The sequence below is a fragment of the Aulonocara sp. 'chitande type north' Nkhata Bay genome, linkage group LG17, assembly GCF_057382095.1.
Source record: "Aulonocara sp. 'chitande type north' Nkhata Bay isolate Kocher_YH1m ecotype deep benthic linkage group LG17, A_spYH_male_GT1.1, whole genome shotgun sequence".
NCBI lineage: Eukaryota > Metazoa > Chordata > Actinopteri > Cichliformes > Cichlidae > Aulonocara > Aulonocara sp. 'chitande type north' Nkhata Bay.
Genome location: NC_141360.1, coordinates 31,655,407 through 31,672,460, shown reverse-complemented (window position 1 = coordinate 31,672,460; position 17,054 = coordinate 31,655,407). Strand labels below are relative to the sequence as shown.

Genomic DNA, 17,054 nt, shown 5'->3' with positions numbered 1-17,054 from the left:
GAAAATAACCTCCTGGTGATTTAGCATGAGCCTATTTGTCAGAGATTTAGTGCTGTGTGTGTTTCAAGGCGCACATGCACGTCTGTCGGAGTGTTATTTATCTGTTTGTTCAGGGTGTGAGTTAGTAAATGATGAGGCTAATGACTTATCCATCAGCAGGTCAATACTGCCGATAATCAGTCAAGACTGAATAGATGTCTTTAGTGGTGGACTAGTGGGGACACACCATGAGATGCTCATGATTGGCTCCCAGGCAGAAATGATGCATGGATTTATCTGGTGGACAGAGTGTTGGAATAGCAAGATTTGGATAAGCATTGTTTTCTGGGGTGTTGTGTTTCTATATGCCCACTGTGCTATACTGTACTAGACACATTGAAAGATTATTTTATATATTAAAGGAAATGCAAACTGATGTGTGCTGAAAAGAAAAAAATAGTAACATCATGTAAAACACTGTTATATGTACATATTTAAAAGTACTAAAAGTACTCATGTAAAAATAAATACACCTTATTATTCAATAGTTTGTAGAACCCCCTTCAGCACCAAAAACTCCTGTAATCATTTCCTGTAGGACCTTACAGGCTCTCACATCATTGTAGAAGAATTTTGGCTCACTCTTCTTTACAATGTTGCTTCATTTCATTGAGGTTTGCAGGCATTTGTTTATGCACAGCTGTCTTAAGGTCCCACCACAGTATTTCAATCAGGCTGAAGACTGGACTTCGGCTGGGTCATTGCCACACCTAGATACTTTTATTTTCCAGCCATTCTGTTGTAGATTTGCTGGTGCACTTGGCATCGTCCTGTTGCACGACCCGATTTCAGCCAAGCTTTAGCTGTCAGACTGATGGCCTCACATTTGACTCGAGAATGCTTTGGTATAAGCTGGCTGCTACTTATTTTCTTGATTCCCGTGAAAGCAGTGGGGAAACCTGCAGCCAGCTGAGACTGAAGAAGTCACTTTGATGAGTGTCGAAACGGTTCTCCCACTGAAAACGCTACGTCCAGATGAACAGAATCAACCTTTGGAGATTTACTTACCTGGATGATTGAGAATGCATCAAGATGAGAGCGTACTTTGTTTTTCACAAGTCTGCATAGAGTCCAGTGAAAACGTTCTTTGTCATGTGACTGTATCATTTATTACTTTAAGGGAATATCTTTGTAGGTGAGATAATGACCACAATGACTGAATGAGCCTTCCTACATTGTTCAATCTGGGACTATCTTCAGCCATACATCTAGATACTGGTAGACATTACATTTTTCTTCTAGGTCCTCATTAGACTTTAAATATAAAAACTTGAGTTTATACAGTACCATGCAAAAGTCTTGAATCACCACTCATTTATTTATATTTTTCCATGAAAATTAGTGCAGTGATTTACTGAAACAGGTGCAAACTTACATAGCAATATAGTATGTACGGCAATAACAGTGTGAACAATTCAAATGAGTTTTAAAGGAAGTGTTTGAGCACCTTTATTCTCCAGTACAGCCTGAACTTTCTTAGGCATGCTTTCTTAGATCTTCTTTAAGTAGTCTTCAGGAATAGTTCTCCAGGCTTCTTGAAGGAAATCCAAGGCTCTTCTTGGGATTTTGGCTGGTTTTCTTCTTGTTTTTTGTCCAGATGATCCCACAATGCTTCAGTAATGTTGAAGTCTAGGCTCTGGGGCACTTGTCCATGACTGTGTTAATTGTGTTTCATCTTGTTTTTCTGTCCAGGTATACTTTAGTGGCAGAGCAGGTCATACTACTAGTCTCTCCAGTCTGCATGCCAAAATATCCTTGGGCAAGATACAGAACCCGAAGTTGCTCTTCATCTTTCATGTCTTGTGTCAGAGTTTTTCCCCCCTATTTCTTTCTTTTACATGACTTTCAGATACATTTTTAAATAATTTTTAGCTCTTCCACTTGTTGTGTCCTCTGTGTGTCCTGTTTCCACATATTTGTTAAAGACCATACTGGGATATACCAAATGTTTAGCTAACAACTCTTGGGAATCACCTTGTTGGTAAAAAAAAAAAAAAGAGTGGTTATTTTATGCCTTGTTATCTTTGGGGTCTGAATGTGTAAACACAGCACTGGATCATCTCTTGAGTTTGGTGCATGTTTTTTTTTTTTTCTAAGTTTTGCGTGAATGATTCATAGGTCAACTTTAAGTAACTTAAACTAAACAAACAAAAAAAACCCAACTCCTCTGAAAATGGTCTGGTACAAAGAATGGACTACAAATGAGTGAAAAGGGGGCCAATGTTTGTGTTTATCTGAAAGGGACTCTCAAGCTCAGTATCCATTTTCTTTTCTTTCTTTTTAAGATAAAAAAAAATTAATGTTATTAAGAGATAATAAACCAGATGCTTTTTTTCTGTTTTTAAGGGGCAATGTTAAAAGTACACATTTTTTGATTGGTAATAAAAATAAAAACTTTCATCCAAAGTTTTGCATCTTTCTCTGTTCACCAGGGGATTCCCCTTTGATTGACCAGCAGGTTGTTGGTTTCCCACATGGGATACTAGCGTTTGAATGTTTGCCTGTACAGAGATTCCCAGAGACCAACTGGGCTTTAGACTCGCACACACATTTGCACATACAAAGGGCCTGGGCCCACAAATATAGAACAGTCATAAATAGAACTGGTATTCCATGTGCAGGCTGCATTACTGAGGACATTTGTGTATGTGTGTTTGTGCGTCCCCTGGGCAGAATTGTCTGTTCCCACGACCTGCCCTCCATCCGTTCTTCCTTCTCTCACTCATTCCCTTCCTCCCGTCTTCCATTCACTGGCCAGCATAATCAAACAGAAGCTGGTCTGGCTCAAAAATGAAGAATAAGATGCATCTCACAGTCCATCTGTGACACAACCAGTGCAGTAATGTTCAAGCAGCCATCTACAGCAGTGGGAATTTGCTGTTTTGTAGTGATTTCTACCTTCTTGAGAATTTCAGAGGCAGATATTTTTCTCCATAACGTTTATTTGACATTTATGTTATATTTAAATAATAGGAAGAGGATAAACTGGTATAAATACAACTTTCTAGCCTGCTAACTCTCAACAGACATAAATAAATAAATTAAAAAAGCTGTGAAAGTAGTTAGAATCGCATCTTTATCATGTGACTCTTTAGAGAGGCCCTGTTGCTGGCCTGTTGGCTAGGAGCAACCACCCAATCACATCACCTTGACCAGCTTCATTGTTAAAATTCTAAATTTCTACTTAAACATAAGTATTAACTTTTGAATAATATGGTGATATTGCAGTCAACTGAGGCATATATTTTCTGCAGACAAAGTTCTTACTCACTGCTGAGATGCTATTTTATAATAACCTCTGTAATAAATTCTGGTATTATTTCATTTCATTCACCAGCGCAGGCATTCAACAGTCTGCAATTTCCGTCAAAATACAGTATATTAATATAACATATGATTCACAAAACACTATATATTCCTCTAAAAAACACAATTCAGTTGTCAGATGTCATCAATAGAATCGTTTATCACTCTTCTCCCTGTCTTTACTATGTCTGCAGTGACACATGTAGACAAAAAGCTTTATTCTATTACAGAATGGGTGGGTGGTGATTTTGCGCTATGGCACTGAACAAATGAATACAGGCTGGGTTGAGTCATCAGATTCACCTCCTGATTATAGCCTGCAGTGAGAATGACATGAGGCCTGCACATTGTGAAGTTTGTATTCAGTGTCAAGAAACAATTACATGGGCTGGCCAGTGCCATGAATAGAATCAAGAGTACCTTCAGTACTTTCTGATGTATTATTGAACCCAAGTATTATGTTTGTGGAGGTTTCTATAAGGCCTTCGTGCACATTTGATGTCTAATTATCATCCTCTAATTTGAAATGTTCAGATGCAGTTTTTTGTCTTCTGAATTTATTCGCTAAATAAAGGCACTCAAGGTTCTTTATAAGCCTGAGATAGCTTGTTTTATCTTTTTTATATCAAGCTGCCTGTGGACAGCTTTTAAGAAGCCAGCTCAATTTAAGAACTGACATGTTATTTGCGCAAGAAGCTCTATCCCAAAGCCTCTGTGAGCTATAAGCGAAGCTGACTCTGTGCCATGGAAGCCTGGTCAGAAGCTATTTAGTTAAGAGCTGATGTTGTTGACTTTGTTTGACATTTTACTCTCAAATGAGCTTCAATTCTTTGTTGTGTTACCTAAGAAAGTGAGCCCATGTCTCCAGAAAATGGCTTTGCGTGCCTCAGGGGCCAGGACAAATTTGTTTCTGGCCATGGAGCACAATGTCAAAGCCTGCTTCACTGTCCTGATAGCAAAGGAGAGCGAGAGAGAGACAGAGAAAGAAAGAGAATGAGAGAGAAACATAATTACATTCCCCCCCAAAATCATTTTATTGCCCTCTAGATAAAAAGGTTCACAGTCAGTCCTTGAGCATTGACCTTCCTGAGCCCGTCTACTTTATGAGATTTGAGTTTGCATTTACACAGCATCCGAGGATCTAACAAATCAACTTCCCTGCGGTTTCTTCCTGCTTAAGAGAGCCATGAAAAGATCAGAGCTTGAGTCATAAAAGAGTTGGAAAAACCAGATATTTGGTGTGTGTGTAAACACAACGTTAGCCAAAGAAAAGAATGGGGTTGAAACAGTCCAGATGTGTGGGCACTACGGACAAATCAGATGTACACATAACTTCTCGGATCTCTGTTTGTTCCTGCAGAAATGAAAGTCTTTGTAGGGCTCAAGCCTGCCATGGATCATTATCCTGCTTTATTTCCCTTCTCTCACACACACGCAGGCACACTTTCCCCTTCTTCTTCCCTGTGCTCTCTCCCTCTCTTCCTGTCTGCAACACACACTCTCACAGGTTTCAGCACCTTTCTTTCATCGAGCCCTCTGTTCCCAAATATTTTGCATTTTGTGGGCCCTCCTCTCCTTTCACCACCCACACACTTCATCATCATCATCTTTGTCTTCCTCCTCACCATCCTCATCCTCATCTGGATACCAGCCGCCAGTTCCACACTATTCCATATACAGTCTCCCTCCTTCTTTCGCTCTCTCCTCTCTCTCTCCCTCTCTCTCTGGCACACACACACAGGCACACACACATCTGGAAACAGTCAAAGCGTCTACATGCACTGGGAGGGGGGCTACCTCTCGCTCTCTCTCTTTCTCTCGCTCTCTTTCTCACTCTCTCTCGGTATCACTGCAGAGCTGAGCCGCAGAGGCAGCAGAGGCAGAGAGAAGAGAGAGTTCTAACTCCCAATCAGTAAGACACAGGCAGACAGGCACACAGACTGACTGACAGACACACTGCCGGACCATCATGGACTGGATCAAGACAGAGAAACCCGCCTCCGGATGAGACAGGACGGCCTGGCTTCTGTTTTTGGGGGGACTCTGCTAAAGATTCGTGGAATAACCGACAACCTTTTGGGAGATTTAACCCCGTGCTTCCCGTGATGGAATATTTACGCTCTTCTCGTTTTCTAATTTTTCTCCTCTTCTCTTCCTCCTCCTTTTCTTCATCCATCACTTCCACCTCCCGTGCTTCATTCTCTCACATTTTGACACGCTGTTGAAGATGCGCCCGAATGCGTCTTTTGCGCACTTCCATTGCGACCGTCACTGACAGCGCCCGTTTTTTATAACATTTTCAATTGCTTTCTTTCTTTCTTTTTTGTATACATTTATTAAAAACACGAGAGAGGGGAGGAAGAAAGAGAAAGAGAGAGAGAGGTGTGAATTGAATTGAACGCGGTGCTGGTCTCATGTTTCTTGCCTAGGGCCCGGATGTACCGAGGGATGCACCGGTGCGTTTTCCCAGCCGGTTCCGCCGAAAGCTCCCTCTTTTTTCTCGCCTTCACCTCCATCATGGGGATTAGGTAATATTCACTCCATCGGAAGAAACCCTCCCCATAAACAAAAACAACGGAATACCCAAAACTGTCCGTGTCAGACAGTTATTTCTTCTTTCCTCCCCTCTTCTTTAATTTCTTTATTTTTTGGGGGCTTTCCCCCCCTCTTGTTATTTTCCTCTCCAGCTTTTTTCCCTCTCTCTCTTCCATTTACCTATAGGGATAACGCCGGACTACATTTATGGTAAATGAAAGCAAAAACATGTACATCCCGGAGGACACCCTTGAGAACCATCAAGGTATGTGGTGCCTTTTTTATTTGTAACTAACAAACATCTAACTGTGCATGAGGGAGGGAGGGAGGGAGTAGGTAGCCTATGATGTGGTCTCGAAATGGGGATGGGATGGGGAAAGGAGGAGGTGGAGGGAAGGAGGGGGAAAAGGGGGTGGTAGCTCTTCACTCATTTTCAACAGATGGACAGATGCAGCTCTCTTTTCTCCACTTCCCCTCTGTGTGTGCAGTTTGTCTATTTGATCTTTCCCCGCAGGCCCACAGCACTTTGTGCAGCAAGTGAACTTGTGCCATGATCACGCAAGAGAAGGCTGCAGGTAGCCGCGAACAGATACGGATGAGGCCTTTTTCCCTTGCTTGATTTCGTCCACGCTTGTCGGTTTGACAAGCCGGAACTCTGTGAGCTCTGTGGCACAATGGGTGGGCAGTGGTCATATTTAGCCAACAGGCAGTTGTAGGCGGTGTATATTATTGTTCAAGAAACATCTGACAGCATTTTGCACAACTACACTAAACTGCAGATACAGAATGTTGACGATACTTCACAACCCGGCGTAAGGCGCTTGCCAACGAGCTCGACCACTATCGATCCCCTTTCTCCTAATCACTAGTTTTATTTTTCACATTTTAAAAGCAAGTTTTCAGTTTTCTTAGAGCTCCTTGATGGCAGCACGAGAGAAAATCGCAGAGATGACAGGTGGCAGTAGGAGGGCCTGTAGGACTTATTTGTCTGCTGAGAATTGGGTTGATGGTGTGCTATTTTTGGGATGGCAGCGAGGACAGTAGATTGTTTTGCACAAAACACGACCCAAAGTTCAACCTTAAGGAGTTTTCAAGTGTTTAAGGGAATCCGCGGGCAAAGAGTGGATTGAAATCCTGTGCCGTGCTCTGTTGTACTGTCAGTGGAAAGGCTCTGTTTGCATTGCGCAGTATTACGCGTCGCTCCTTCCACCCACGTTGCAGAGAGCAAAGCCCAGCAATGCATTCGCCTATGGCCAGCCGAACCATACAATTCAGCTAACCCTTATTTATCCGATCACTATTATCACCCTCCTGACCATCATCATCATCGTGGTCGTCGTCGACTTCATCCACCACCTCCAGCACAACCACATACCTCTTCCTTGGCGACAGGTTCCATAGCAACAGGGGATGAGGAGAGGGGTGGGGGTGTATGTGTGTGTGTGTGTGTGTATGTATGTAGCCTATGTAAGTGTATCCGTGCGTGCATCTGTGTCGCAGCGAGCCACCTTCACTAACAGTTTGTTTCAAGGAGGAACTCACCACAGGGTGGATGTTACCCAGGAGCCTGAGAAGCTAGTTTGATGACAGTCAGAACAGCACGATGATGTGTGTGTTCAGGTGTGTGTTCAGTCTGTAAGACAAGTGTTGCCCTGATTGCCACAATGTCCTCTTAATCCATTATTATCAACGGAAAAGATTTTTTTTTGGGTCCCCTTTAAACGATATCCAAACAAGTAATGGATACCATCACCACCATGGGGTGTAAGTGAGAGTAAGCAGATCAAGAAAACTGCTGTTTAACACATGTGATTCTTTTCACGATTAGGCGTCACTTGTTATCTTGTGGGTCACTGTGCATAATGCTGTCTAAAAGTGTAGCATGCGAACTCTGCAAAATGTATTTTACTTTAGGACAAGTCAACAGCACATGGATACAGCACAGTTTAACAGTCATGTCAGCTTTTTCTAATGGAGATTGATTTATGACTTCACTTGTAAAAGTGAAGTTAAACCTTGTAACAACCTTTTCAGGTTCAAACATTTAAAAAAGAGTCAGATTAAGACTTTTAAACTCTATTAGAGAAACCTAAGTGAATTTTTGGGCCCTGTTATTTTTGGATTTAGCATTCTTATCTCAGGCTGCACATGTGGGTGGTGGTTTCAGCACCACGGACAGTTCATTCTTCATTGGTCTATTGACAGCTACATGACAGCTATTAAAGAATTACAAAGACATCGACGCTGAGATAGCATTCTTTATATCCTGCTCTACTCTAGTCATTTGTTTTTTTGTTTTTTTGTTTAATGGTGAATGAATCATTTGCATGTATGGGTCAAAGTCATAGAAACCATATTAAATTATGTGCTATATTTATCTGTAGTTTTCATTTGTTAAGAAGGGTTAAGTGGAGGGGAGGGAGGTGGATATATTTTAGGGGCCACTTAACGAGTTTTCTACACATGAAAGATGACAGCAGCCTCATGCAGTGTAGCTATAACAGACATCATGCTTTGGCTAAGTTACAGCAGTTCGGTTTTAATAATAACCACAGTTAAGCCCTTCCTGCCCCTCCTCTCCATCCAACCCTGACCTCTCTTCTCTTTATCGATGGACCTGAAAGAAAAGACAAGTCTCAGACCAGTCGATATGTGAAACTTTAGTTTACAGTTCCTGACATCTAACACCAGATCTGACATTCTCCTTCCTTCATCGATTAGCGTGCATCTTTAGATCTACCCTGTAATTCAGAGTTGATGATCATCTTTACTGCATAATCTCAGTTTTAAGGACTCTTTTGAGTGAGTTGTGAAAGTGCACTCTCGCACTGAGGCACATACAGACCTGTTGCTGCAATGCACGTGTGACCGACGGGGCTGGGAAACAAACAAACACCTGTGGAATCTCTAGTTATTGTAGAGATGCACACGCGCACAAGTATTCACACACAGAGGCATGCACACTTATTACAGCAGCAGTTTTTAGCTGTGTAATCAGCAAGTTGATTTTCCCTGTGGGCATTGTGCTAGAGGCATGATACATCCGTTAGGGGATATTAATTGATTTGCAATTGTTACTCAGGGGTGTTGGCCATCTGCCAGTTCACCTCACTCTGTAATGACTTGACTCGATTTGCTAAACCCCTGCACTGACGTTTTTAAGGTTGTTTCTCACTTACAGACGTAAGCAGAGGTTTTTAAGTAGAAGTGGAGCTATGCAACAGCAGGTTTAAAAAATCTTCAGTTCCTATGCAGGACTAACAAGGAGGCTTAGACTGGCTTTAGGTTTGTTAGACTCAATGACAATAAACGTAATTAAAGAAAATCCAGATGAATCAAGGTATCTTTTGAGAAGTCAGATTAGCTGCAGGTGGTAAAGTTGTTGCTTTATTTAAAAAAAGGGCAAAAACTAATCAAGCATTTCTTCCAGACGTGTTTTAATTAGAATCCACAGGGGCAGAGTAGCTGCTAAGGAAGCTAAGGCATCAATCAGTGTGCTTGACATAGATGGAAATCTGGGCAATTAGGCGCCAGTCAGCTGTTACCCAAACCAGTTGTTGCTCAATATTGGTGGAATTGAATTCTTGGTGTGATAAAATGAACAGAAACCAATCATTCAACAGTGTTTTGTAACGTGAAAAGTGCCATTTAAAAATAATACGAGTCACAATTAACTTTGTGATCCCTTTATGTTAGTTTGCATTATTCTTTTTTAAAACCTACATTCATCCACAGTAAGGTAAAATCAGCTAATGTTGGGCCTTGTATCATGTCTTCAGTCACTGCAAGTTGAATAAATAATCCTAGATACATTTGATTTAAAAACCAAGAAAAACAAAAAACCTTTTAAACATTTTTTAAACTTTTCTGTTTTTTAAAGACATACATGTCAAGAAGCAAACACAAACACAGTAGATAAAAAACAATAAAGAAAGATCCAACCTTGCTAGTTATCCCCCAACACTTTACATAATAACTCAGTTTCCAGTACTGTAGTGGTCCAGTCAGATAGAGGAAGAACTACCGATTAGTTATTGTGATAAAGAAAATAGAAGCATATTTTCCCATGGTGAACTTAACATATCTGAACTATCATGATGAATTTATTATTATTGGTATGTAGTCACTTAGGTCATCGGGATGAAAGGTTACCATAAACGTTTATACATTGTTTTAGATATTTTTAGATATTCCTTTCTGCCACCGTAATCAGTAAAAATTTATTATAAAAGAATCCTTTAACACAAACGTTATCTTGTTAGAAAGTTTGTCAAGAGTGTTGAGGTACTTTCAGAACTATTTTGAACTGATGGCAAACTTGCGTCTATGATACTGACACAACTTTTACTTTTATTTTGGAAGTATTTTTTAAGCAACACTAGATGTCATGAAAAGATGAGCAGCCAACAGTTATTCAGTGTTGAAACGTTATCTGAGAGTCTATTCCTGGTGGTCACTGCGCTGTTTCACCATTGTAAATTGTGTTTAGTAATTGATAATTTACTAAATGTTTTAACGAAAAGATAGCCATATGCTTACTTTGTCACTAACAGGTACTCTGGCTTTCTCCCACGGTCCAATTACATGCATGTTAGGTTGGCTGTAGGTGTGAATGTGAGCATCTCTGTGTTAACCTTGTGACACACTGGAGACCTGTACAGGCTGTACCCTGCCTCTCGTCCTCTGACAGCTGGGATGGGCCCCAGCCCTGCCATGACCCTGAATTGGATAAAATGAAGAAAATAGATGAACTGCAGGCTTTGGGTCAGAGAGACACAGCACCAGTGATGACTCTTGACATAAACCTTTGGTCAGTTTGACACCGAAGCTGATGTTTTCACTCTGTGTAGGCATGTGTAAATGTAAGTGGTCCGAACAGGAATGACATAAACTAAGGAGCACTAGATGGTGAAGCACTTTGCAGAAAAGTCTTCTGAAAGTCTTTTGCAAAGATTGAGCCAGTTTAACTCAGATATGTTTTCTGATTTTTAGAGGGGATAGTAGCAGAAATATTAAGCAGTGCATCAGATTGTTGAAGAGCCCCTATAATTTTGTACTGCCCTTCAGAATCCCTTTAATCTGGTGAACCCCACCCTGGAAGTTGAGCAAAACCACTTAGGTTTAGAAAAAAACTGATTTGCCAGTTACCAAATGATAATTCAAATTAACTCTTAAATAGAATTTCTTGCAAATGAGCTGTGGGCTTGCAAATAGGAATTGCTTTATATTATAGGGTCACAGACAAAAACATCTGGAAACTGCTCTCTCACACTACCCTTAATTCAGGCTTTACAAGAGTAGTATAGAATCATAGAGTCAGCTTATTGTTGACGGGATGTGTGTGCGAAGACATGTTAGTCACAGCGAGGTTGTAATGTTGTAGTGGAGGATGTAATGAGCGATTAAAGGCCAACTAGCATTAAAGAAGCTTATATTAGCATTTTAGAGAGTATAATGGCTTTAACTTAAGGATGTGACTCATCAACAGCTGCGCTTAACGTAAAACTCCATCTGAAAGACAAAAGAAGACAACACAAAGACGGTAGGAAAAGAGGGGTGGGGGGATCGAAGGAGAAATTAGAGAATGAAATGACAGATTGCATTAAAGGTAATAAAAGAGAAGCAAGACTGAGAGAGTGGAGAGCAGAGCTGGAAAGGAGGGATGGAGCAAGAACACTGCCTGGCACTGAAACAGAGGGATCGTAGAGGAGCAGACAATGGAGAGAAGAAACTGTAGGAGAAGGGAATCAAGGGATGGAACGACCATGAAAAATAGTGAGCATCGCAGGTTAGGGGACAGGGCTGGGGCCGAGGGAGAACAAGAACTGATGGAGCACAGTTGGAGGAGGAGAAGGAGGGAGGATTATCCGTGACTCTGTCTTGCTTAAGCCTCTGGTTGGATATTGGAAATCTATCCAGAGGCTGTCCTCTGCTCTTAGTGCTATCGGGCCTCAGTCTTCATTTCTGGTGGGACAATATGCCAACACCGGCAGCACTGAGTGTGTTTTGTGAGTGTATGTGTGTGTGAGAGTGTGCATTTGCAACTGGCTGCCTGCCTACATGCATTGTGCCTGCTTGGCTGCCTCAGTGTGTGTATGCGTCTGTGTTTGGACATGTGTCTTACCTCTCTGATGCAAACCCATACACAGACACACACACAGCCTCCTATTCTATTGATCTGGCTGAAGCCACAAGCGGAAATAATGAATACGGACCTGTAGCATCTTCTGTGCTCTCTACTCTTCACCACGCTCCCTCTTTTTGACTGCAAGTTCTCCGTCTCAGGTGCCTTACCTTAGCTAACCCTCAACTTATTGGCTGCTGTTTGACTATCAAAGTTCCCTAAAGCTTCACTGAGGATTAGTGCTTCAATAATGGTGTTATGGTTAGATTCTTCAATTTTTTAGCAGGAATTTTCCACAGATTGTGTTGATGTATGTCATGAATGCACAATTGATTATGTGGCAGTGAAAGTATTTTTCCACCTTACATGAATTTAATGATAAAACATCCCTGCAAAGCATTATATGCACTTCTATGTGCTTTCAAGAAAGATTTATACAAAACCAATTCTACACTAAACATAAGAGCAATGAAATTCAGTGCTGCAGGCCTATTAGGACATAGTGGGAGGGACTTGATTATAACTTATTCCACATTTAAGTCACATCTAGTCTCTTGCATGGACATATGGAAACTGGTTAAAAATTTATATTTCAGTCTTATGTGCCATGTCTATGTTTCATGTGATGCCTGCAGCATCACCAAGGATCTACAGCACCCATGTGTGTTTAACGCCTCCACTGCTCAGGAGCTGTATGCAAGTTTGTCTTTGGGTGTGTTTGCCTCCTCTATGATGAAGAAGTGAGAGAAGAGTCGGGAGCAGTCTGTCATTCATGATCTGTCATGCATTTGCCTCTTTCGATTTTTCAGCTTTTTTCTCTCTCTATCTCGCAGTTTCTAAATAATTTCTGCCTGTAGAGAAATTACTTTGAATTCTCTCATTTGCTCTCAACCCCAACCCGACCCGCCCTCCAATCAATCCGCTATCCATTTGGTTTTAGCTCACGAGGTTTAATACGTTTCCTTTCTTCTGTGAAATAATCGGTCCATCTGCCTGCATTTACTGTAAGGCTCGATAGCATTTGCTGTAGATATAACCACAGAAAAGCAAGATAGAAAACACTCTTTATTGCCCCAATGGGGGTGCTCTGCCTATAAGATCAACAGATTCACTACTCAACACAAAGTAGATAAACCACAAGTCAGTACACTAACAAGTATGCATCTGGCCTGTTGCTCTAATGTATATGCAGTAAGAGCTTTCCCCGTAGCCACACGGATGTTTTTGATAACCACTAGCCCGTTCTTTGTGCACTCATGACTTGATATTTATATTCTGTATTGCTTTAAGAAAGGTGTGTGCTTGAAAGGTTGACTGTGGAGATTTCTTTTTAGATTGTGTAAGTTTTGTCAGCAGACATTTAAAATCAGGAAGCAGGACATCCTCTGTGAAGCAGGAACGTTTTGCCTTATTTTAGAGGAAACACCAGAGCGGTGGGTCATGTTACTACTGGAGCTTTCTGAGAATTTACTCTGTCCAAATTAGTAGCCTGATGTTAGAGGAAATTGTCTTTCCACCCCGTTTCCAACCTCGCCTGATATTGTTCCCACTTTAAATGATTTCCATGTGAGAGGGGAGACCATAGCATCTGCCTCAATCTAACGTCATTGTATTTTAAAAGTGAAGCAGATCATTCAGCAGCAATACCAGGATTTGCTCCTGGTACTTGACAACAGCTAGACATTGACATTAATCTTAGCTTGTCCAACCCTGTGGTGTTTTGTATGTACGAGGAAGAAGGGCGTGCACGATTTGATAAGTCTGCCGCTTTCTTAGCTATAAAATTCCACAAAATGACACTAGAAGAACAAAGGGGATGATGGTGATGCTTTAAGCGTGCAGCACCGTGAACTTCCCCCTGACGTCATCCTTTTACTGTTTATGACAGTCAACAATGTCAGCGCACGTCACGGCTGTCATTTTGTCTTCACTTCAAGAAACACATTAACTCCAACCAACATGAAAATGCCAGGAATTAAAAATAAGAAGGGGCTTTTTATAGTCTGTTGAAACACAGCAGTGTGGTTTGCGAAATGATGTGCCTAAAGTTCCCGAGAACTCGCCTCAAACTATTGCCTATAGCATCAAATATTTATGGGAACAAAACACTCAGCGATATGATATCATTATTTATGAAACATTTGTGTGCCGCACTCATTCATCACCATTTAGATTATGCAGTGTAAACACCTTTTTCAGTATTATTGTGTTATTTTCATTTAATTCTACTTGTCAGTAACCCCTCAGTAGTCAGTAAATTAGCTCAATTTCTTTTGGTATTATTGTTTTTTGGGGTATTGTTTGGCATTATTGGATAGGACAATATTAGAAGGAAAATACGTAGATAGTAAGACAGAATGGTTCCAGAAAACTGAACCATTTGGCATGCAGGTCACCTGTTCAACCAAGTGAGCTATAGTTTTCTAAAGAGCTACTAATTGATGATTGGTTCATGGCCTCCACCAATGAACCCAGATGACAAATCGCAGCAGAAATCTGTCAAGTCAAATAACAAAGTGTTCAGTTTTGGCTCAGCCATACAGATTCTAATAGCTTATTGCAATAAAAAATGCAATGAAATACTTTAAGTTTTGACAGCCTTTAAAGAAACAGAAGTGTCCATGATGTGTTGCAAATGTGCACACTTGATGTTGAGATTATTTCAGTTGCTATACTTCACATTTATGACTATCATAATCTAATCAAATGGAGTGACATGTCGACTAGTTTCTTTCTGTTTAACAAAGCAACTATATTTGTAAATAACATCCATGTTTTCATTTCACATGCTGTATTTCTCCTATTCTGACACCCGGTGACAAGTTTAACTACGGCTTGCCAGATCACACCCAACTTTGACCTATGTTACACTTGAGTGCACCAGCATGAAGTGTCAACTGTTCACACTCGCATTGAAGGAAGGACTTATGCCGTGTGCATCTGCAGTGTAAGAGTAGTCTTTCCCTGTTTCCAGCTGAGTGTTCAGACGTGAGGCTGAGCTGTGTAATCTGCAGGAATGATGAAACCACTGTCCACATTAGAGAGTCTGACCCTGCATGCTCAAATATACACTGATCACATATGTGTGCGCCAGCAGTGGTCCCGACTGTGTTATGCAGGCATGCACTTGTGATTCACCAGACATAAAACACACCAGCCCTTTATCATTTATTTTCCTTAAGGCCAATTTAAGAAGGTGGGGCCTTAGCAGGAGGAAAAGAATTAAAGAAAGAGAATATTTAAGATAGAATAATGGTACAGAAGGCACAGATCCACGAATTTCTGCAGCATGTTAGATTTTTGAGTTTGTGTTTCTATATATAGTCAAACCAGTGAATCCAGTTTTGCTACATTTTTCTTCTTTCAAATTGAATTAATTCAATTAATGATTCTAGTTGTTCACGAGTGTCCCAGCAGAAAACAAAGCATTTGGTTAAAATGAAGATTTGGAGTAAGGTCTCTTTTCCCCCAACAAGCTGCTAGTGATTTTCCATTATTCAATCAGTGCATTGCAGCAAATTGAATTTTATGCTATAATGTGTTCCTCTATTATTAGCTCCTACTGATATAAGAAAAAGTACATCACCCTTTAGAATGCATACTCGAATAAATGCTTATTTATTCATTCATTCGAGTATGCATCTTGCAGATATCTTGTTGCTGGGCATGTTTGACTCTCAGGAAGTGAGCTTTAAAAGCACAAAGGATTTCCACTCATGTGTTTTTGTCACGCTCCCAGTTCCAGAAAGTCTAGTTAGTCAGGCCTCTGGTGGGCTTGTCATAGGTGAAAAGCTGCCCTAAAGAGAAGCTGTCACCATGGGCATCTGCACGTAAACACACACTTTCCTCTGTGAGTGCATCACCCCGCTTGGTGGCGGCACCCAGACAAGACAGATAAACCTAAGAGTGGTGTGATGCAAGTCTTTGTGTGTATATGCATGTATATGTGTTTACCTGCCTCTGGGTGTTTGTAGATGTGCATTTTTTTCTTTTCCTTTTTGTTTTTTTGGTCGTGGGCCAAAAGCTGTCAGATCACTTCTTGCAGCTAAGAGTCACAGGTGACAAAAGCCTGTTGTGTAGCCCGGGGCACAAAATTCACTCTTTTACTTTTTCTATTATGCAGCAAGACTGGCAAAGGTTAAGTAACACCTCAGCTTGGAAGCGCAAAGGGCTGTTGGTTGACAGAGGTCATCTTGTTCTAAACAACACCATTTCCAGAAAAGATGCAAAAACCCAACATATTCTAAATCATAATTAGCACCAATGTTTTTAAAATTCTTTGTGCAACATCACTAATGAGAGGTTAGGAAATGGACTTATCAGAATGACTGCCATTCTGGTAAGTTCTTAGATTTACATGCACAACAGTTCAAACATCAAGAGAAGGTAGCCTATGAAAACATGATTCTTGTAGAAAAAGCGTCTTGACAACTGCTTTCGATTTTGACTTAAATCAACCAAGCAATTGAAATGTATCAGGAAAAGTCACCGGGAAAACCAAGAAAAATTATATAATTACTTTTAGGATTATTTGAAAATATCTAAGTATTTTTTGGTACAGTAACGGATAAAGAGAGAGACTGTTGTACGTATACAGTGCTCTTCTATTGTATTTAGCACTCAAAGCGCTGTCCTTCTTCCTTCTTCATCATGTCCTTCTTCTTCGTCATTCACCCAAGTGCTGTTTTCTGTGCATATGTGCTTTTAACCTAACATTCACACACACTCAGACTCGAAAGGATGCATAAGGGGCAACTTGGGATTCAGTATCTTCTTGTCTGTGAAGGTTCTCAGTCATCCTGGTCATCGTAGTCTAAGGAGCTTGGAAAGAAAAGTGTCTGGACTTCTTTAAGTTGCTTGAAGACGTTTCACCTTTCATCTTCAGAACTGAAGAAGCTTCTCGGATGAGAGGTGAAACATCTTCAAGCAACTTAAAGAAGTCCAGACGCTTTTCTTTCCATTCTTTGACATGGAGACTAGAGAAACTGGGGATTGAATAAGCAACCTTCTGATTGGTAGATAGCCCACTCTACCTTTAGATTTATGGAAA

General features: G+C 40.8%; 1 protein-coding gene across 3 annotated transcripts in view; it reads left to right on the top strand.

Annotated features, from left to right (window-relative positions):
* The window catches only part of cacna1c (calcium channel, voltage-dependent, L type, alpha 1C subunit), a 229,413-nt gene that overhangs the window by 7,648 nt on the left and 204,711 nt on the right, over nucleotides 1-17,054 (top strand). Inside the window, exon 1 of one of the 3 annotated variants that reach the window (XM_086269681.1) lies at nucleotides 5,034-6,145. The exons of the other annotated variants lie outside the window; for them this stretch is intronic. Coding sequence (XP_086125807.1) covers nucleotides 6,088-6,145 — 58 coding nt within the window. The 5' untranslated portion in view covers nucleotides 5,034-6,087. Of the gene's footprint in view, nucleotides 1-5,033; nucleotides 6,146-17,054 lie in introns of those variants that run through there. 3 annotated transcript variants of the gene reach the window in all.